Here is a 22,032-nt window from a genome sequence, read left to right as displayed (position 1 = left end):
GGTAAATTTTGCCAATTTAAAAAAGAAGTAATTCTACACTAAACTCTTCCAGAAAACAGAAGACGAATACTTCCCAACTTTATTCTATGAGGCCAACATTATCTATCCTGGACCAAACTCAGATAAAACATTATAAGAAAATAATACTAGAGACCAATATCTCTCATGAACTAAAATGCAAAAATTTTAAACAAAAGTTTAACAAACTGAATCCAAGAATATATAAAAAGAAAAATACTTCATGAACATATGGATTTACCCTACTTGGCATTGGTTCAATATTTAAAAATCAATTCATCACTGTAAAAAAATTGTAAAACAAAAACAATATAATCATCTCAAAAGATACAGGAAAAACATTCAACAAAATCCAACATCTATTTCTGACAAAAACTCTCAGCAAATAAGGAAAAAAAACTTCCTGAGTCATGTAAAAAAACATATGAAACACGACAGCTGACATAATATACTTAAAAGACTGAATGCTTTCTCCTAAGATGAGGAACAAGATAAGTATGTTCACTCATACCACTTCTACTCAATGCTGTACTTGAGGTTTTAGGAACTGCAATAAAGAAAAATAAGTAAAAGGCATCTAGATTGGAAAGTAAGAAATAAAACAACTGGTTGGCAGATGCCATGATTTTCTATGTAGAAAAACTCAATTAAATCCATAAAAAACTACTATAACTGACTATTTAAACAGGATCCAAGACTTGGGATCAAAATGCAAAAACCTATTATATGATCAATCAAAGTAGGATTTTTAAGTACAGCATTTACAATAACATCAAACATGTGAAATATTCAGGAATAATAAATGATAGATATGTAAAACTTCTAAACTGAAAATTATAAGACATCTGGGAAAAATGAAAACCGATTTATTTTATCTTATTTTTTTTGTATTTTTCTGAAGTTAGAAACGGCGAGGCAGTCAGACAGACTCCCGCATGCGCCCGACCGGGATCCATCCGGCATGCCCACCAGAGGGCGATGCTCTGCACATCTGGGGTGTTACTCCATTGCAACTGGAGCCATTCTAGCGCCTGAGGCAGAGGCCATGGAGCCATCCTCAGCGCCTGGGCCAACTTTGCTCCAATGGAGCCTTGGCTGCCAGAGGGGAAGAGAGAGACAGAGAAGGAGAGGGGGAGGGGTGGAGAAGCAGATGGGTGCTTCTCCTGTGTGCCCTGGCCGGGAATTGAACCCGAGACTCCTGCACGCCAGGCCGACGCTCTACCACTGAGCCAACCGGCCAGGGCCAAAAACCGATATTTAAAAGATACATAGCATTTTCATGACTCAGAATGGACAATTGTAAAGATGTCCATTCTCTCCAAATTTATCTCTAGATTGACTGCAATGCCAATCAAAATCCCAAGAGGCTCCTTAGTAGACAGCAACAAAAGCTGTTTCTAAAATTTTTATGCACATTCAAATAACCTAGAATAACCAAGTTCGCCTTGAAAGAGTTAACAGTGGAGCACTAAAAGACCTGACAATAAGACTCAGTATATCTATATAGTAATCAAGAAAGTGTGGTATTGAAGGGAAATAAATAGACTGATAGTACAGAATTAAGAGGGCTCTACAGATGTATAGTTTATTTTTGAAAAAGATACAAAAGTAATACAGCAGGCTCAGTTCCTGAAATTAGCATTGGAAAGGAGAGGCAGCCAAGATGGCAGAGTGCTGAAGAAGAAGCCAGTTTGTGCAGACAGAAGGAGATGGGGAACAGAGGTGAACAAGGCTGGTGAGGTAGAAACTTTTGATTCTAGGAATACTCAGAAAAGTCAGTGGCTTTGGGAGCCCTGAATGGAAAGGGAAGTGTTTTCCCACTGTGCATATTTCTCGCCAGGTGTGAGTTAGGATTAAATATAATGGCCCACCAAAAAAAAAAAAAAAAAGTAATACAGCAAAGAAAATAGTCTTTTCAGCAGATAGCACTTGAATAAATAGATATCCAAGTGCAAAAAATAAACTTGAAGCCATACATTGCATGACAAATACAAATTAAGTTGAAATGCATCTCCAATTTAAATGTAAAACCTAAAACAACAAAACTTTCAAGGAAAACATAGGCAAAAATATTTCTGGCCTTGGGTTCAGCAATGTTTTTTAGAAATAACACCAAAAGAATAAAAAATTGATAAAACATCAAAATTGAATACCTTTGATCTTCAAAAGATACTTCAGCAAATAAAAAGCCCAGGCTCAGGCAGGGAAAATAATATATTTGCAAACCACATTACATGTCTAATAAAGGACTTGTATCCAGAACACAGAACTCTTCAAAACACAATAACAAGAAAATAAATAGTTTAAAGTAAAATGGGCAAAAGGTCTGAACAGACATTTCACCAAAGATATAGGAATGACAAATAATCACATAAAGATGCTAAGCATCATTGGTTATTAGGGAAATGCAAATTGAGACCATACAAAATACTACACATCTATTTGAATGATCATAATCAAATGCCAAATGTTGATGAAGATGTGGAACATATGGAATTTTCATACGCCACCAGTAGGAATTTAAAATGTATATATACTTTGGAAAAGTTTTTGCAGTTTCCTAAAATGCTAAACATGCAACTAAGATTATGATCCAGCCATTTTACTCCTAGATATTTGCCCAAGAAAACAAAGTATATATTCACACAAAGACTTGTCTACCAATTTCGCAGCAACTTTATCTGTAATAGCCAAAGGGTAAAAGGGCAAATGTGTATCGGCCCTGGCCGGTTGGCTCAGCGGTAGAGCGTCGGCCTAGCGTGCGGAGGACCCGGGTTCGATTCCCGGCCAGGGCACACAGGAGAAGCGCCCATTTGCTTCTCCACCCCTCCGCAGCGCCTTCCTCTCTGTCTCTCTCTTCCCCTCCCGCAGCCAAGGCTCCATTGGAGCAAAGATGGCCCGGGCGTTGGGGATGGCTCCTTGGCCTCTGCCCCAGGCGCTAGAGTGGCTCTGGTCGCGGCAGAGCAACGCCCCAGAGGGGCAGAGCATCGCCCCCTGGTGGGCAGAGCATCGCCCCTGGTGGGCGTGCCAGGTGGATCCCGGTTGGGCGCATGCGGGAGTCTGTCTGACTGTCTCTCCCCGTTTCCAGCTTCAGAAAAATACAAAAAAATAAATAAATAAATAAATAACAAAAGGTGAATGGATAAATAAATCATAGTATACCCATATAAAGGGAGACAACCTAGCAATAAAAAGGAGTAAGTTAATGATACATGCAACAATATGAGTAAATCTCAAAATAATTATGCTGAAGGAAAGAAAGACCAAAATTAAAGTACATACTTTATACATTTTATATTTATTTAACACATATATTTACATTTATATATACTTTACATATATATTTTATATCATTCCATTTACATAAAATTCTAGGAAATGTAAACTAATCTAGTGACAAAAAGCAGCTCAGTGGTTGCCTACAGACAGGGTGAAGGTATGGATAGATTACAATAAGTCAAAAGAATATTTTCAGTGGTAATAACTTCAGAATCTTAATTGTGTATGTCTTATATACATACATCAAGAGTGATCAAATTACATACTCTCTGTTTGTCAACTGTACCTCCAAAAAGCTGTATAAAAAAAAAACTTTTATGAAAAGTCTATTGTTTTAGACTGTGAAACCCCATCTATAAACAAACACATAAATAGAGATATTTCACTAAAAAAAGAAAAAGGAAAAAGAAGTCAATCTAGCCTCAAATTTTATTTTAAATCACCCTGTTTTTCACCGGGGAACTTTTTTTTATTCACTGGAAGCAAAAAATATCAAGAGTATTCAAAGATTTGCCACTAGGTGGTGCTAAACTAATTACATAAACTTGATTCAACAACTTTTTAGCCTGACCAGGCAGTGGTGCAGTAGATAGAATGTCACTCTGGCATCCAGAGTTCCCAGGTTCAAAACCCTAAGGTCTCAGGCTTAAACACAGGCTCATCTGGCTTGAGCAAGGGGTTATTGGCTCAGCTGGAGCCCCTCCTGTCAAGGCACATATGAAAAAGCAATTAAAGAACAACTAAGGTGCTGCAACGAAGAACTGATGTTCTCATCTCTCTCCCTTCCCGTCTATCTCTGTATCTGTCTCACTTGACAAAAATAAATAAATAAATAAATAATAAAAATAAAAAACCTTTTTATTAGGCACTCTTGTGCCAGACACCATGGAGAGCAGAAAAATGAACAGGATAAATTCCTTTGCCTGTATGTACCTGGCAATATTACTATTTTTAAATATTTTTTAAAGTAAAATCTTTACACAGGCTAGAATATTCCAAGTGCTCCCCACCCTCTCGGGGTGAAAAGCAGTTGAAGGAAACTGGCAGTTTGGTGGAGAACCCCCCCCCCCCCCCCCGTTCTGGTAGGCCATCAGTCAGTGACGAGTCTGTAGAGGCTATACGGGATAGCTACCTAAGGAGCCCTAAAAATCTGTGCGTGAGCCCACATCGAACTGCACTGAATAGGTATGAAACTGGGAGAGTTTTCCTTTTATTTGGTGCAGATTTCACATTTCTATTGTCTTTTGTTGCTTTCCTGTGACTGGTCAAAAATGCACCATGACTTTACGGACACACTGTATATCGAGAGTGCCCTAACTTGAAACATTTTATGTCCAGAGTGTGGTAACCCGAGGACCTCCTATACTTGAGACAATCTAAACTCAAGACTGCAATTACAGAAAAAGCTGAAAATGATAAGAAAGCTGCATAATACAGCAGCAAGCAATTTTATTGTTCCTATACTTAAGCAGGACTTCTTTGTATTAATATTATCTTTATTTTCAAAAGCTAAAGATAAGTGAAAATAATTCAACTCAAATATTTAAAATTTACTGTTATAACTTAGGGATAGAATGTATCCCTAAACCTCTGTCCAAACTTATAAATATAAGATCTACCATAAATAACATACATTCTTTAACTATGAATTTTATGTTAAGTTTAACAGCAAAAAAGTTACAAAAATCATAACTTTTTCATTCATATCTTGATGGCATAAGTTTTTTTAATGCCATCGAGATAATTTATTCTTTTCATTACAGAAGGAAATGCCAGTATGTGTCCAGAAATTCTAGTAGACTCCACACCTGATTATCTAAGTGGCTACTTAATATCTCCATTTGAATAACTCACAGGCATCTTAATGTTTTATCTAAAATCTACTCTTCCGATATTCTCAACTCTGTCAAAGATATCCCTTTCACCCCATTACCCTAAATGCCTTTTTCACCATCCCTGTCATATCTCCCCAAATCCCTTAATCCTTCACCTCTGACACGGACCCCTCATCATTCCTAGCCTGGGTTGCTAAAATAACATTTTGGTCTCTCCTCCCTAATTTAGTCACTTTCTAATAGTCTGTGAAAAGTGTAATGTAACCACTGCCTAAACCAGGGGTCCAAACTCAACTCAGCATGTGGGCCGCAGAGCAAGATCACAGCCGTTTGGCGGGCCGCACTAGGTCTACAAAAGGCAACTGTTACGCAACACTTTTCAGTGTCACAAAACGACCAGAAACTGTAGTTCGTGGATTAGTCTGTGGGCTGCAAAAAATTGTTCGGCGGGCCGCATGCGGCCCGCGGGCTGTGAGTTTGAGACCTCTGGCCTAAACTGATCTTTATAAAATGTACATATAACCATGCTACACCTGAGCTTAAAATCCTTTTGACTCCACCCTTTACCTCAACAGCTATACCACACCTGACACTTCTCACCCAACCTGCCCTGTGCCTCTCTGAACTCACCTGTTCTCTCAAAGTCTTGTGCCTTTTTCGGTGTGCATTGGGTTCAGTGTACCTAGAACACTCTTCCCTCTGCAAATAACTTCTACTAACTTCTTCAAAAAAGCACAAGCAACAACCTCTCCAGACCCTTCCAACAACCCCCATTCCATCTAATCTGATTTGGAAGTTCATTCATACACTCACATTTATGAGCCCCAACTAGTTCCTGGGAAATAAAAGGCATTAGGGAAAAACAAACACACTGAAAAAACAAGTGTCTGACAAAACCAGTAACATCATATAAGCCAGTAAATCAATGGTCATAGCAGAATATAATGTGGAAGATCCTGAAAAAGATGTCAATTTTGGTTATTTCTTTGATACACACCTATATAGTGAATACATATAATATGTCAAGCATAAAGCAAGCTTCTAGCTATAAATGAGTAGATTCAATCACTACCTTCACAGCACTTACAGTCGAATTGGAGGTTAGGACAAGAAAACAGGTAATCACTACATATAACAGAAGTATGAGTAAGCTGCCACAGCAGGCCCGTTTACATGATATCTAACCTAGATTTACAGGGCTCAGGCAAGATCAGAAGAAACGAGGAAGACTTAACAAGAATGACATATAAACTGAGACCTGAAGAATGGCAATTTTAACTAGAAAAGGGTATATGTTCTATACCAGTGGTTTTCAACCTTTTTACACTTGGGGGCAAGTGGAAATAAAAGAATTACCTGAATATAAGTGAATCTGACTAAGATCAATGGGTCTATAATCTTCATACAACATAAGGGTGGTTAACTCTTTCCCCAACTAGTACAAAATTTCCGGCAGACCAGTCCAAGGAATGGTGATTGATAAACACTGCTCTATACAGACAGCAGAAGTTCAGTGCGTGGCTGCAACCAAGATCATACAGTAGAGGCTACTGCTGAGAGAAAAGACTAGAGATCAGATGATAAACAGTGTTATACGCCATGCTCAAGAATTTGAAAGTTTGTAATTTATCCAGAAGCTAATCTTTGCCACTAAAAAGCCATTAGAAAGTTCTAACAGGAATGCCATAGTCAGATTTGCCTCTTTCTAACACTCTGGCTGCAAACCAAGAACAAACAGCTGCCAGGGAGGCAGAGACTCACGGTGGCTTGAACTAAGGCAGCAGTAGTGAGCATAAAAAAAGGAAGATGTTTTACAAAATTATTGAAAGAGTCAAAATGATGGGACTTCATGACTGATCAGATGTGGCAGGTAAAGGGGAGAAGAGTCAAAGGACAAAATTGAGTGGATGAGGTTATTAACTGAGATAAGCAGGGAATACAGAAAAAAGTAAACGAGTTTTATTTAGGATGACTGTGGAACTAATGAAATGTAGAACATAGGACGTGGTTTTAAGGGTAACAAACCACAGAAATTCTGAGTGAAGATACAGAGATATTGAGGATGGTACAATTTTCAATGAAGGTCAGGGTACAGAACTATTATTGCATCTTAAGAACATTAGTGTGCCAGTGTCAAACCTGAGGACAGGAATAATTTCACAGTCTGAGGAGCTACAATGAGGACTAAATGGATAATTTCTCTTATATCAACAACTACATATAAAATTACAGTACTGCACAATAAGAGACAGTTAATAGATTTAATAAGTACTTCCTTCCACAAAAAAGTGAAAATGAAAAAGGTTGCATTATGATTTTTCGTGTCATGCCAGCAGCTATATCTCTTCAAAGCAAAAACAAGATTTGAATTCATTCTCAAAAAGCCATGTTTTTTGAAACAAATATTAGGTGATAGAAAATGATTTGACTTTGGGTGATGGCTACACAACATAATCAACAACTCAAATACTATAAAAATGTTTACCTGAAACCTATGCACTCTTATTGATCAACGTCATCCCATTAAATTTAATTTCCTAAATAAAATTTTAAAAAAGAAAAAAAAGCCATGCTTTTATTCATATACTGAAGTAACCTGTTAAAATTACAAACCACTGTACTGTGTCAACAATGAAGCCTGTGTTTAACCACTCTAGTATCCAAAGAACTCAGCACACAGAAGGTAATCAAGTGTTTGTTAAACTAAAGAATGCCAAAAAAAAATAAAGATGGCATATTCATATTGTATCCTGTACCAGCAAGGTACTATCATGTTACAAAATATAGCCTAGGAAAAGAAAGTCATCAGGAAAATCTACTAAATACCAAGAATATCCTTTATCTTTCTTAAGCACAAGGGTTTCACAAGACTATAGGTATATATACAGATATTGATCGACTTAGGACCTATGCAACTTACGACCATTAGACTTTAGGACCACAATCGCTAGCCACGACTGCTCCACGTCTGGCAACGTAAGCATTGCCCAGCTGGGTGTACGACAATGTGGACCAGCTTCCGGCAGCACTACCATCTCCGCGTGCACCATTTCAACTGTTATCCCAGACTCGGTACAGCAATTTGTGTTTTGCATCTTGGATATTTTTCATCAAACCCCTCCCAAGATGTCTACCAAGAGGAAATTGTCTACACTTCAGCCTACCAAGCGGGAAAGAAAGACTATCTATCTCCACACGAAAATGAGCGCGGGCTCATCCGACTTGAGCATGAGTTCACCAGCTTGAGGGCAGGGGCGCTGGCTTGAGCATGGGATCAAAGACATGACCCCATGTTTGCTGGTTTGAGCCCAAGGTCACTGGCTTGAGCAAGGGGCCACTCGCTCTGCTATAACCCCCTGTTCAAGGCACATATGAGAAAGCAATCAATGAACAAGTATGAAGGAGGAAAGAAAGTGAGAGGAAAGAAAGTGAATGTGATCGCACATGTTTATGAAAAAACCAACTCCAACTCCGGTAACCCCAACTGCTGCCTCAGATGACGACATCAACAATCCCCGCAGCCAAGCACCAGCGGCCAATAAAATGTTTCGTACATGTTTATATAAGGTCTACCGGAAAGTTCTGTTTGTTTTTGGAATAAAACAAAATATCTATTTTTCTTACCATCAATAAACTTTATTAAATAATATAATTGCCATTATTATTAATGATTTCTTGCCAGCGTGAGGGCAATTTGTATATCCTATTTTTGAAAAATGTTTTATCTTTTGATGCGAAAAATTGAACCAGTGCTTGTTTGATATCTTCTTCATTTTGGAATTTTTTGCCCTTCAAAAAATTTTGTAAGGACAAAAACAAGTGATAGTCGGAGGCTGCTAAGTCCTGGGAATATGGTGGATGCGACAGACATGCTTCTGTAGCATTTCTTCCTTGTTGAAATTCGTAAAAATTACAGTGGCGTAAATGAAATTTATCAGTAGCCATGAGTACACTATCACTTCACACATAAGACTAACGTGAATCAACTTTTAGTTAATTTGCTACGTCAGTATGATTAAGTGATAAAAATAGAGAGGCAAAAAGACCTGTGGTGGCGCAGTGGATAAAGCGTCGACCTGGAAATGCTGAGGTCGCCGGTTCGAAATCCTGGGCTTGCCTGGTCAAGGCACATATGGGAGTTGATGCTTCCTGCTCCTCCCCCCTCTCTCTCTATCTCTCTCCTCTCTCTCTCTCTCTCTCCTTTCTAAAAAATGAATAAATAAAATAAAAATAAAAATAATAAAAAAAATAGAGAGGCACACATGCACCAAATAAACATGTGCTTACGTGTCGAAACTTGTGATAGAAATGGACAGAACTTTCCGGTAGACCTTATATATTTTGATGTTTTGCAATAGGGAAAATGTTTCCTATGGTATTTTTTACACCTGTATTTTGTATTTTTGTATGCACCTGTATTTTGTAATTTTGTATGTTTTGCAAATATTAAATCAGTTGTACTGGTAATGCAGTGTTTTACTTAAACCTGACAAATGTAAAAATAAGAAACAAAATGGTGTAGAGATGATACAAATGGCATAAAATGAACAAAGAAAATTATGATATATAAAATAATGAAAGAAAATTATGATAAAATATGACTTAAAGATTTTTATAACATCATTTCATAGTACTGTACATATAGCCTACTCAACATATGACCAAATCGTGTTAGAACTGGTCTGTCGGAACCAATCATGGTCATTAAGTCTAGCACTAGCTGTAAAAGGAACTGAAAGGGGCTAAATTTAAGAAATTCTTCCTAAGGAATGCCAACAAAACAAACTAAAAAAACAGTTAATTTCCCACATGCTTCAAGTTACCGTATTTCCCCATGTAGAAGATGCACATTTCCCTGAAAAATTTGGGGTCTAAAAACTGGGTGCGTCTTATACAGTGGATGTAGTTTTTTATTTGCATTTCCTGTTTTTTTGTGCTTATTTATGCGCTCATGGTTCACCATCAGACACAGATGACAAGCTAATGGATGGGTTTTTGACAGTGATGAGTTGTGTGAATTTTATGATGAATAAAACGAGTTCAATTAACTTTATGTATTACTTTTTTTTTTCAAATTTCAGGCCCCAAAATTGAGGTGCATCTTATACATGGGGAAATATGGTATTTTCAACAGAACCAGATTCTAATGTAACCACAGTAAAAACACAGATCTACTTTTTAACCAAGGAACACTGAAGAAGCCACAATGAGACTGGTAGGAAAAGAAGAAACACGGAGGGTTGCCCAGCTCCCAGGAGTGAACAGCAGCCGGAGAGACTCACGTGGCAGGAAGTGAATTTAGCAGAGAGGGGAGGGTCCTGGGTCCCAGGAACAAAGCCCCAGCCTGCAGCCCCAGAGCCTAGAAGAGGCGTACGCACAGTATTTAGCTGCGAAACAAGTCAGGATACTGTTTGTGAGAAAGAGACAGATTTCTCAGACCCAGGATTCTTCTTAAAGGTAAAATCACGCAGCAAACCTCTCTCACAACCACCCACCAGGGGCTCCCAGGGACCCGGAGAGAGGAGAGGACCGGAGTAGCAGGAAGAGAGTATAATCTAGGAGGCACAGGGAGAAACACTTTGAGGGACAGCCATCCTAACCCCTGGGCTGAGGCACTCCCCAAATCTGAAGAGAATATTCCCCCTGGAAACAGCAATACCAGCAAAGGAAAGCAGGACACCAGCCAAACAAGCTCTCCCGTGGCACTCAGAGCAGAGCTGCTTAGGAGGGAGCTTTTGGGACTACAGTATTGAGTGTTAGGGTCTGAGCTGCAGAGCCCCCACCCATAAGCTGAGGGCTCCCAGAAGGGTGGTAGTGGTACCGGGAAGTGTGGTTCCGTTGGCAAGGGAAGAAACCAGCTGGCCACCTGCAAATCCACCTGTAGGGGGAAGGGCAGGAGCCCCGGAAGGGGTGGAGACCGGCTGCTGAGCAAGGGCACAAGGGCGGGCAGCCTCGCCCAGCCTGCAGAACAGAGGCTTGCGGAGGACACACCAGCCAGCTCCTCCCACTGGGTTGGGAAGAAAGCCCAGAACAGGTGGAGTCCCGCGACTAAGCCAGGTACACAGCCCCGCCTGGCCAGCGGAGCTGAGGCTTGCAACCGACCCAGAGCTGGCTCCTCCCGCGGGGCAGGGCGAAAACCGGAAACATGTAGAGACCTGTAGCTGAGCAAAGGTGCTCACCCCTGCCTGTGGTGCAGAGGCTTACACCTCAGAGCAGCGCATAACCCCTCCCATGAGGGCGGGGCATAGGCCCAGGCTGCCAGGACTTGTAGAACCCAGCATGTGATCACAGTTCCTCCTGTGGAGTAGAGGCAGAAACCGCAAGGACAGCCCCAGAGGGCTGGCACCAGCAACGCCCATACCCGAAGGCCCTAGGCAGAGGGGGTGGCAGGCCAGTAGACAGACCACAGCTAGGGATCATAGAGGCCAAACCCATTGGACTCCAGTGGCCACACCCTTCTTATACACAGACAAAATGGGCAGGAAGATAAATGCAACCCAAATGAATCAAGAGAAATCCCCAGAAAAGGACCTGAATGAGTCAGATATAACCAAATTACCGAACACAGAGTTTAAAATAACGATTCTTTAGGATGCTCAATGATGTTAGAACAATAGATGGTCACTACAAACACCTAAATAAAGACATAGCAAATATAAGAAAGGACACTGAAATAAAAAAGAATCAGTCAGAAGTGACAAATACAATATCCAAAATGAAGAGCACAATGGAAGGAATTAAAAGCAGGATGGATGAAGCTGAAGATCGAATCAGCGAGTTAGAGGACAAGATAAATGAAGGCATGGAAGCAGAGCAGAAAAAAGAAGAGAGACTCAAAAAGTCTAAGGAAACTCTAAGAGAGCTCTGTGACAACATGAAGAGAAATAACATCCGCATCATAGAGGTTCCTGAAGAGAAAGAATAAGGGATAGAGACTTTGTTCAACCATATCATAGCTGAAAACTTCCCTAAATTAATGCAAAAAAAATCTCACAAGTTCAAGAAGTACAGAGAACTCCATTAAAGAGAAACCCAAAGAAACCTACACCAACACATCATAATTAAAATACCAAAGCTACGTGATAAAGAGAAAATATTAGCCTGACCTGTGGTGGCACAGTGGATAAAGCATCGACCTGGAAATGCTGAGGTCGCCATTTCAAAACCCTGGGCTTGCCTGGTCAAGGCACATATGGGAGTTGATGCTTCCAGCTCCTCCCCCTTCTCTCTCTCTCTCTCTCTCTCTCTCTCTCTCTCCTTGCTCTCTCTCTTTGTCTCTCTCTCCTCTCTAAAAAAATGAATATTTTAAAAAAAATTTTAAAAAGAAAATATTAAAAGCTGCTAGAGAAAAAAAGGTTATCACCTACAAAGGAGCCCCCATAAGGATGACATCCAACTTCTCAACAGAAACACTGGAGGCTAGATGGGAATGGCAAGAAATATTCAAAGTAATGCAGAACAAGAGCCTACAACCAAGACTACTATATCCAGCAAGGCTATCATTTAAAATTGAAGGAGAAATAAAAAACTTCCCAGACAAAACTCAAGGAATTCACTACAACCAAACCAATGTTGCAAGAAATGCTAAGGGGCCTGCTATAAACAGATCAAAGGGGAAAAAAATATATAGCAAAGAGGAATACAGCTTTAAAGAATAAAATGGCAATAAACAACTACGTATCAATAATAACCTTAAATGTAAATGAATTAAATCAGTGGTCCGAACCCCCAGACCGTGAACCAGTACCAGTCCGTGGGCCATTTGGTACCGGTCCGCAGAGAAAGAATAAATAACTTACATTATTTTCGTTTTATTTATATTTAACTCTGAGCAATGTTTTATTTTTTAAAAATGACCAGATTCCCTGTTACATCCATCTAAGACTCAATCTTGATGCCTGTCTCAGTCACATGACACATTTTTCCGTCCCACCCTAAAGGCCGGTCTGTGAAAATATTTTCTGACATTAAACTGGTCCGTGGCCCAAAAAAGGCTGGGGACCACTGGATTAAATGATCAATCAAAAGACATAGGGTAGCCTGACCTGTGGTGGCGCAGTGGATAAAGCGTCGACCTGGAAATGCTGAGGTCGCTGGTTTGAAACCCTGGGCTTGCCTGGTCAAGGCACATATGGGAGTTGTTGCTTCCAGCTCCTCCCCCCCTTCTCTCTCCCTCTCTCTCTCTCTCTCTTTCTCTCCCTCTCCTCTCTAAAATGAATAAATAAATAAATAAATAATTTAAAAAAGAAAAAAAAAAAAGCCCTGGCCAGTTGGCTCAGCGGTAGAGCGTCGGCCTAGCGTGCGGAGGACCCGGGTTCGATTCCCGGCCAGGGCACACAGGAGAAGCGCCCATTTGCTTCTCCACCCCTCCGCCACGCTTTCCTCTCTGTCTCTCTCGTCCCCTCCCGCAGTCAAGGCTCCATTGGAGCAAAAGATGGCCCGGGCGCTGGGCATGGCTCTGTGGCCTCTGCCTCAGGCGCTACAGTGGCTCTGGTCGCAACATGGCGACGCCCAGGATGGGCAGAGCATTGCCCCTGGTGCGCGTGCCGGGTGGATCCCGGTTGGGCGCATGCGGGAGTCTGTCTGACTGTCTCTCCCCGTTTCCAGCTTCAGAAATGAAAAAAAAAAAAAAAAAGACATAGGGTAGCTGCATGCATAAGAAAACAGGACCCATACATAGGCTGTCTACAAGAGACACACCTTAAAAGAGAAGATGCACACAGACTGAAAGTAAAAGGATGGAAAAAATATTTCAGGCAAATGGAAATGAAAAAAAAGCTGGGGTAGCAATACTTTTATATCAGACAAAATGGACTTTAAAACAAAGACAATAGTAAGAAATAAAGAAGGTCACTACATAATGATAAAGGGAGCAATCCAACAGGAAGATATAACAATTATAAATATCTATGCACCTAATATAGGAGCACCTAAATATATAAAGCAGACTTTGATGGATATAAAGGGCAAGATCAACAGCAATACTATAATAATAGGGGATTTCAATACCCCACTAACATCACTAGATATATCCTCAAGAAACAAAATTAACAAAAAAACAGCAGACTTAAAGGACATACTAGATCAACTGGATTTAATAAATATCTTCAGAACCTTTCACCCTAAAGCAGCAGAATATACGGTGTGTCCGTAAAGTCACAGTGTACTTTTGACCAAAGGAAAGCAACAAATGTGCAATCTGCACCAAATAAAAGGAAAACTCTCCCAGTTTCATACCTATTCAGTGCAGGTCGATGTGGGCTCACGCACACATTTTTTAGGGCTCCTTAGGTAGCTATCCCGTATAGCCTCTACAGACTCGTCACTGACTGATGGCCTACCAGAACAGGGGTTTCTCCACCAAACTGCCGGTTTCCTTCAACTGCTTATTCCACCAAGTAATGTTATTCCTATGTGGTGGCGCTTCATTAACACGCCGATATTCACGTTGCACTTTGGTCAAGGATTTGAATTTAGTGAGCCACAGAACACACTGAACTTTCCTCTGTACCGTTCACATCTCGACTGGCATGGCCGTGGGCTGCTCCACTGTATATACGGTGTTACGTCATCATCTGCACATGCTGCCACATCATCCTACAGAAACTGGGAGGGTTTTCCTTTTATTTGGTGCAGATTTCACATTTCTATCGTCTTTTATTGCTTTCCTGTGACCGGTCAAAGGTGCACCATGACTTTACGGACACACTGTACATTCCTTTCAAGTGCTCATGGTACATTCTCTAAAATAGACCACATGTTAGGGCACAAAAGCGGTCTCAATAATTTTAAGAAGATTGAAATCATATCAATCATTTTCTCCAATCACAATGGCATGAAACTAGAAATCAACCACAACAGAAAAACTGAAAAATACTCAAACACTTGGAAACTAATTAGCATGTTATTAAATAATGAATGGGTTAACAATGAGATCAAAGAAATAAAGAAATTCCCAGAAACGAATGATAATGAGCATACATCAACTCAAAATTTATGGGACATACATAACATCATAGCACTGTTCCAAAAGGAGAAATGTGGCCCTGGCCGGTTGGCTCAGTGGTAAAGCGTCAGCCTGGCCTGCAGGAGTCCCGGGTTCGATTACCGGCCAGGGCACACAGGAGAAGCACCCATCTGCTTCTCCACCCCCCTCTCCTTCCTCTCTGTCTCTCTTCCCCTCACGCAGCCGAGGCTCCATTGGAGCAAAAAGATGGCCTGGGCGCTGGGGATGGCTCCTTGGCCTCTGCCCCAGGCACTGGAGTGTCTCTGGTCGTGACAGAGCAATGCCCCGGATGGGCAGAGCATCGCCCCCTGGTGGGCGTGCCGGGTGGATCCCGGTCGGGCGCATGCGGGAGTCTGTCTGACTGCCTCCCTGTTTCCAGCTTCAGAAGAAAGAAGAAAAAAAAAAGGAGAAAAGCAACCCCATATTTATGGCAGCATTGTTCACAATAGCGAAGATCTGGAAACAGCCCAAGTGTCCATCAGTGGACAAGTGGATTAAAAATCTTTGGTACATACATACTATGGAATACTACTCATCATCTCTCTTCCTTCCTGTCTGTCCCTATCTATCTCTCTCTCTCTCTCTAAAAAAAGAAAAAAAGAAAGTAAATTGTAAATATCGGGGGCACTGGGAATAAGGACAAAACCTATTTCAGGCTATCTGCTTTTTCTCCACCTTCTCTGTGAGAAGTAAATTCAACTTATTCCACTAATTCAACTCTGTTCATCTGTTAGAAAAACAGCAGGATGGCCTTTACAGATGTGTCCTTAATTCTCTCCTTACATTATTCACAAATGATGTCACTCCCTGTTTAGCTGACTGGGAAAACATATGGTTCTTCTACACATACATAGGAACAAAATATTAGCTGAACTCCAAAGATCAAGATTTATTATCAAACTCAAACCCATCTTCAAAATTTCAGCTAAGAAAAACATAAGAAAAAAATCCAGACACTCATGCTGACAAAAACAAACAAAAAAAATTCTATCTTTGAATTCAGTCAAATCATTGGAGAACTGAATACATCAAATTGGTACCCTGTATTCATTGAGCCACTAAACTACCCATTGGCAAAAAAAATCAAAAGCACCCCAAGGGGCAATATAGGGTCCTTTTCTTTACCAAAAGGATATAATATGCCATATAATCACATTCATTATATTGCATATTATAAAGAATTTACAGAAGACTTTATACTCCAATCTTCAGAAACTAGTTTTTTGAGTTTTTGCTTTTGATTTTTATCATAGACTCTATAATTCTCACAACTGATCAAGTTCCCCTCTTTACTTTGGCTGCTAGAAAACTTACAGCCAACTGGAGCCCATTAAACTAAAGCATAGTTTACTTAATAGTCGTACAGTAGTACTTCTTTTCAGTTCCACCTACCTTCCCCGCCTTTACTTACTTTCCATTTTCCTCCTTTTTTCCCTCTAGTTTATTTTACATAACTACACATATTACCTTTGTATTTGTGAATAGCCATAATATTTGTGCAAAATGGCAGCAAAAATAAACATTCAAATATTTACAAACCAATAATCTTACTATCTTAAGACAGTCTGAAAGATCTTTCTTAATAGTAATAACAGCAGCCAACTTTTATTGAGCACTTGACATCAGGCACTATTCTAAATGCTTTGTAAATAGCAACTCATTTAATCTTCTCTACAATTTCATGATGGAAATACAATTATTATCCTCACTTTACAAATGAGAAAAATGGGGCATAAAAAAGTTAAGAAATTTGCCCAAAGTAACATAGCTACAAAGGAGCATAGTCTGGGCTCAAACCCAGGCTATCAGGCTCAATCTCCTTAAACAGTGCTCTACTGTGATTTTTTCATTCATCAAAACTACATGACTTCTAAAATTGGGTATTTTTCAATTTCTAAAATAACAATAAGAATTAGAACTTCAAAAGTGAAAATGACAGCCGTACTAAAACCATATTCTTAATCTTTAAAATCCCGCCATACCCAAGCAACGACTTGCAGAGAAATTAAGATAATGAATAACACCTACACCGCACTTACTATGTGCCAGGCTTTGTTCTAGTATTTTATTAATCCTAACAATCCCGCAGAGTAGGCACTATTACCATCCCCATATTACATACAAGGAGACTGAAGCACAGAGGTTAAGTAATTTGACTGAAGTCAGTAGTGCCAAATTAGTTTCTGTAACTATAACTGCTCACAAAAATTAGGGATATTTTATAGCTTCATATTCATTTTGAAATATCCCCTAATTTTGTGAGCAGCATAGCTTGGATCTAGAGTCAAGGTCTTACCTCTTACCTTAAATTGCTTCTCCATATGTCAGAGATTAACTTCCTACCTCTGTCACCTGCTACATTCAAAGTTCAAAGCAAGTTAAGTAGACTTATTTAAAAAGTTACTCTACATCCTAAATCTCAATACTGAGATTTTCTAATTCTGCATAGTGGAGCTATGGCCCAAAATCTGTGTTTTTTGTTTGTTTTTGTTTTTGAGAGCGAGAGAGGCAAGGAGACAGAAACATCAAACTATTTCTGTATGTGCCCTGACTGAGATCAAACCAGCAACCTCCATACGCCAGGACAACACTCCAACCTACCAAGCTATCCGGCCGGACTTAATTTTCTATTTATTGATTGATTTTTAGAGAGGGGAGGGGAAAGGAAGCCTTCATTTGTTGTTTCTCTCAGTCGGCATTCACTGATTGCTTCCCAGGTGAACCCTGACCAGGGATTAAACCCACCACCTTGTCATTTCCAGATGATACTCGAGCCAACTGAACTATCTAGCCAGGGCCCCAACCTATATTTTTTAAAGGTATCACATGTAATTCTTGTGAACACTGGTCAACATGCCCTGTACTAGGTTTCTAAAATAGGTTTTGCTGAACCTTTTTAAGATGGCAGGAGGAGGGTCAATAAATAGATACACACACACAAATATATATATATATATATATATATGAAATATATATATATATTTTCATTCTCTACTTCCCTTTTCCAAAGAATGACTAGGAGGTAGAGAAGCATAAAATAAAGCCAGAAAAGGAACATGAGTTTTTATGCCTTGAGAATTAGTTTAATTGTGACAGTAACAAAAGAAATATATTTTGTTTTTTAAAGCAAGAGGCTAAAATCTTTAAAAAAAAAAAAAAAAAAGGGCCTGACCTGTGGTGGCGCAGTGGATAAAAGCATCAACCTGGAACGCTGAGGTTGCCGGTTCAAAACCCTGGGCTTGCCTGGTCAAGGCATATATGGGAGTTGATGCTTCCTGCTCCTCCCCCCTTCTCTCTCTCTCTCTCTCTCTCTCTCTCTCTCCTCTCTATAATGATTAAATAAAATCTTTAAAAAAAAAAAAAAAAAAGCAAGAGGCAATCACATTTGTGCATTAGAAAAATAACACCATCGTGGTTAAAGCATGTTTTCAATCACCTAGCCATGGGCCAGTCCGTGCAAGACTTAACTATCCTAATGTTATATGAATATTACAGACCCAATGATCTTAGTCAAATTTGCTTATGCTCAGTGATTTATGCCTTAGTGATCCCCAAAATAATTCTGTTTTCACTGGTCCCCAAGTGTAAAAAGGTTGAAAACCACTGGTGTAGAGAGGTGACTGTGGACAAAGAGACTGCAGATAAAGAGAAAAAACAAAACACCTAAGAACTCAAAACTACAGGCAAACTAGAAGCCTGAATGAACTAAGAATTGAAAATGAAGGGAATGCAGAAAACATAAGAAAAATCATTACGGTAAAATTGCTAGGAAATGGTTATTGATTAAATGTTTTAGAAATGGACATCTCCAAGTTTATTTTACATGCACCCACTTGAATATTGATGCCATGTGAACCCTGCATCAATATTAAACTAGATCTGAACTTATTAGAGAATAAGTGGGGTTTGTGGATTGTGATAGTATTATTTGGGAGAGGGGCAGCTTTTAACATGAAAATATAGTTTAAGTGGAGTGATGGAAATGGGTGTAAATTTGCAACGCGAATAAATGAGGTGACAGTTGTAAAGTTTTAAGAAGTCGATATTGAAAGGTAAGTGGCTGGGAGGAAAGAGTGAAAAAAAAAAGCCATACATTTCACAGCTGTTTCATCATCTCAAGGGTTCTTTCAAAAGTCAATTTTCAAAAATCAATCTACACCTGAAAGAGGGAATGATCCCCTCTTGGAAAGTCTTATACTAGATCAGTTCAGATGGAAAATCAAACAGGAGTCTGACCAGGCAGTGGCACAGTGGAGAGAGCGACAGCCTGGAATGCAGAGTACTCAAGTTCAAAACCCGGAGGTCACCAGCTTGAGAACCGGCTCATCCGGCTTGAGCGCAGATTCCCCAGCATGAGCGTGGGATCGTCTCTGGCTTGAGTCCAAAGATCACTGGCTTGAGGCCCAAGGTCGCTGGCTTGAGCAAGAGGTCACTAGCTCAGCTGGAGCCCTCCCCCCCCCCCCCCAATCAAGGCACATATGAGAAAGCAATCAAGGAACAATTTCCGTGTCGCAACTATAAGTTGATGTTTTTCATTTCTCTCCCTTCCTGTCTGTCCCTGTCTCTCTCACTAAAAAAAAAAAAAAAAAAAAAAATCAAATAGGGTATCTTTATATACATGGGGTAAAGTAGATTTACAGTTGCGAGTACACGAAACACAGATTTTACTCTTGTATTATTTTCCATATTAAGAACTGTAAATCTACTTTTGCCCCATCCTTGTAAGTAGTGAGTCAGATAAAAAAAAAAAACATCCACCTTGAAGATAAAAACTGACAAGACAACCAAAGAGCGTGAATAACCCATAAACAATGACCAACTTATTATTTAAAATAGCCAGTATGCAGAACTCTGTAAAATTTTTAAATGTTATTATTTCATATATCCTAACAACTATGACAGAAGAAATAATGATTGGCATCCATTCTGGAGATAAACAATATGAAGGCCAGAAAAATCATGCTTACTCAATTTCCCAAGGTCACAGTTCAGAATAACAGCAGACCACAATATATATGTTATTTGGCCACCTAGTCTAGTAATCCATACACCAAACCACAAATGTTTTCAAGTAACTCAAAATGGCATGAGGAGGGCAGCGTAGGGAAAGTGAAACTCAAGGAACAGAGGAAGCTATCTGTGACAAGTGACTAGTCCTTACTGTGGGATGTGTCATCACCAGACTCAACTGTTTATGAAAGACTCCCGCAATGGGAAACGCTGCCAGAAGCAAATCATTGTTATTTAGTCCTAAATAACAAGCTAATTTTAAGAAGTGTGTGGCCTTCGGAACAGGCACTATCCAATAAAATCTCCTCCGCGCCCAATCCTAGTTCCTAATTAATTAGGTGGGTATCACTGACCACCTCCTTCAAGAAGCCCCAAGGGTATTTCCAGGGTAACATCATAGAGCCGTCTAGGAAACAAACAGCTTAGCTAACGCCTTCCTATACCAGCGTGGGATGGTGTAAATCTCCAGCTCCGGGCGTGCAAACATGTCCTTCTGCTCACAACCACCAACCAAGCCAGTAGTCTGGTAAAAATGGATCGAATACACTCTTTCCTTCTATGCGCACTGCTGCAGAGCACCTGTTTTCAGCTCCTCTCTAACAGCCTCCACCAGAGCGAAGCACAAGAAGGCACGGGAAAATTAGATTAAGGCCTCGAAGAGAGAAAGCCGCTGGAGTCAAAAGAGCAAACATGAAGAACTAAAAATGTGAGCCAGGAAAAAAAAAGGAACTGGGCAACCACCTGTCCCTTAGGTAAAGTAATACAAATAGAAGCCCCTCCGCCCCGGGCAGGGCAGAGACCACAGCAGGGCCGAGGCCTAGCGGGCCTCGAAGCAAGAGCCAGGTGTCTAATTCCTGGACTGAGTCGGCATTCTCGAGAAAACAGCTGACACCACCAAGTCCTCGTCTCTACATGCGCCACAGGTTGTTCCTGATACAGAAAGGCCCTCGCGTCTCTCCCCAGCTGGCCTTCAAGCAGCAAAAGTAACCCCCATCCCAGAAAAAAGCGAAATGTTCCCTGCGACCGTTACTTACCTTCCCGCTCACAGAACCCGCCGCCGCCATGTTTCCTGCGGGTGCCCGTGATGACGTAGCAGAGACTCACGTGTCTCTCGGACACACAACAACATCCGGTGAAACTAGACCGATATCCGGACGGGAAAGGGGCGGAGAGTAGAGGGAACTGCGCGGAGTGAAGGGGCGGGGCGGGAGGAGCTGCCTAGCTTGTGTGCTGAATAAGGGCTCGGAGGCCGCTAGGGTGGAGTCTCTGGTGCACAGTACGCATGCGCCAGTGAATTCTGCCTTGAGGTTTGCGGGGAGTGAGACTCAGCAATTCGCCTGCCACTTAAGTTTGGTAAGAACACCGTATTGGGACCCAGCAAACACAGCCCTGGGTTTGTGGCCATAGGCAAGTCACTTCCTCCTTTAGCTTCAGCCTCAGTTTATCATTTGAAATAGTAGGGTTGTGGTAAAAATGTTAAAAATCCCAATCCTCTATCGGAGGCACACATCCAGACTTTCACCTCCTTATGTGAAGTTCCTGAATTTGAATCTGGTCACTGCCACTTACACATGACATTGAGCAAGGTATTTGATAAGAACTGCAGTAATACACCACACCCTCACTGCTCTAGAGTCCAACATATATAGCTAATTGCTCCTACACAGTTACTTAGTAACTGTATGACTTGAAACAAGTTTCTGTATTCAACCAAGCTTCAAGATGTAAAATGGGAATTACCCATGGAGTGGTTGTAGGGATCTCATAGGACAATGTGTATGTTATAAGGAGGTTTGTCAAGATAGTAAAATATTAATTTATTTTGTTTTAGTGCTATAAAAGAACGCTAAAGAATGATTGGCTATACCCTAGATAGAGATCACA

At 40.4% G+C, this 22,032-nt stretch overlaps 1 protein-coding gene across 2 annotated transcripts in view; it reads right to left on the bottom strand.

Moving 5' to 3' along the window:
• Positions 1–21,259, bottom strand: part of TBC1D15 (TBC1 domain family member 15) — a 93,060-nt gene extending 71,801 nt beyond the window's left edge. For both annotated transcript variants that reach the window (XM_066369092.1, XM_066369093.1), the window contains exon 1: positions 21,183–21,259. In XM_066369092.1, coding sequence (XP_066225189.1) covers positions 21,183–21,212 — 30 coding nt within the window. In that variant the 5' untranslated portion in view covers positions 21,213–21,259. The remainder of the gene's footprint in view (positions 1–21,182) is intronic.
• Positions 21,260–22,032: the final 773 nt, after the last annotated feature.

The sequence above is a fragment of the Saccopteryx leptura genome, chromosome 2 (genome assembly GCF_036850995.1).
Source record: "Saccopteryx leptura isolate mSacLep1 chromosome 2, mSacLep1_pri_phased_curated, whole genome shotgun sequence".
NCBI lineage: Eukaryota > Metazoa > Chordata > Mammalia > Chiroptera > Emballonuridae > Saccopteryx > Saccopteryx leptura.
Note: the sequence above shows the minus strand (reverse complement) of the source record. Positions and strands in the feature narration are given on the sequence as shown.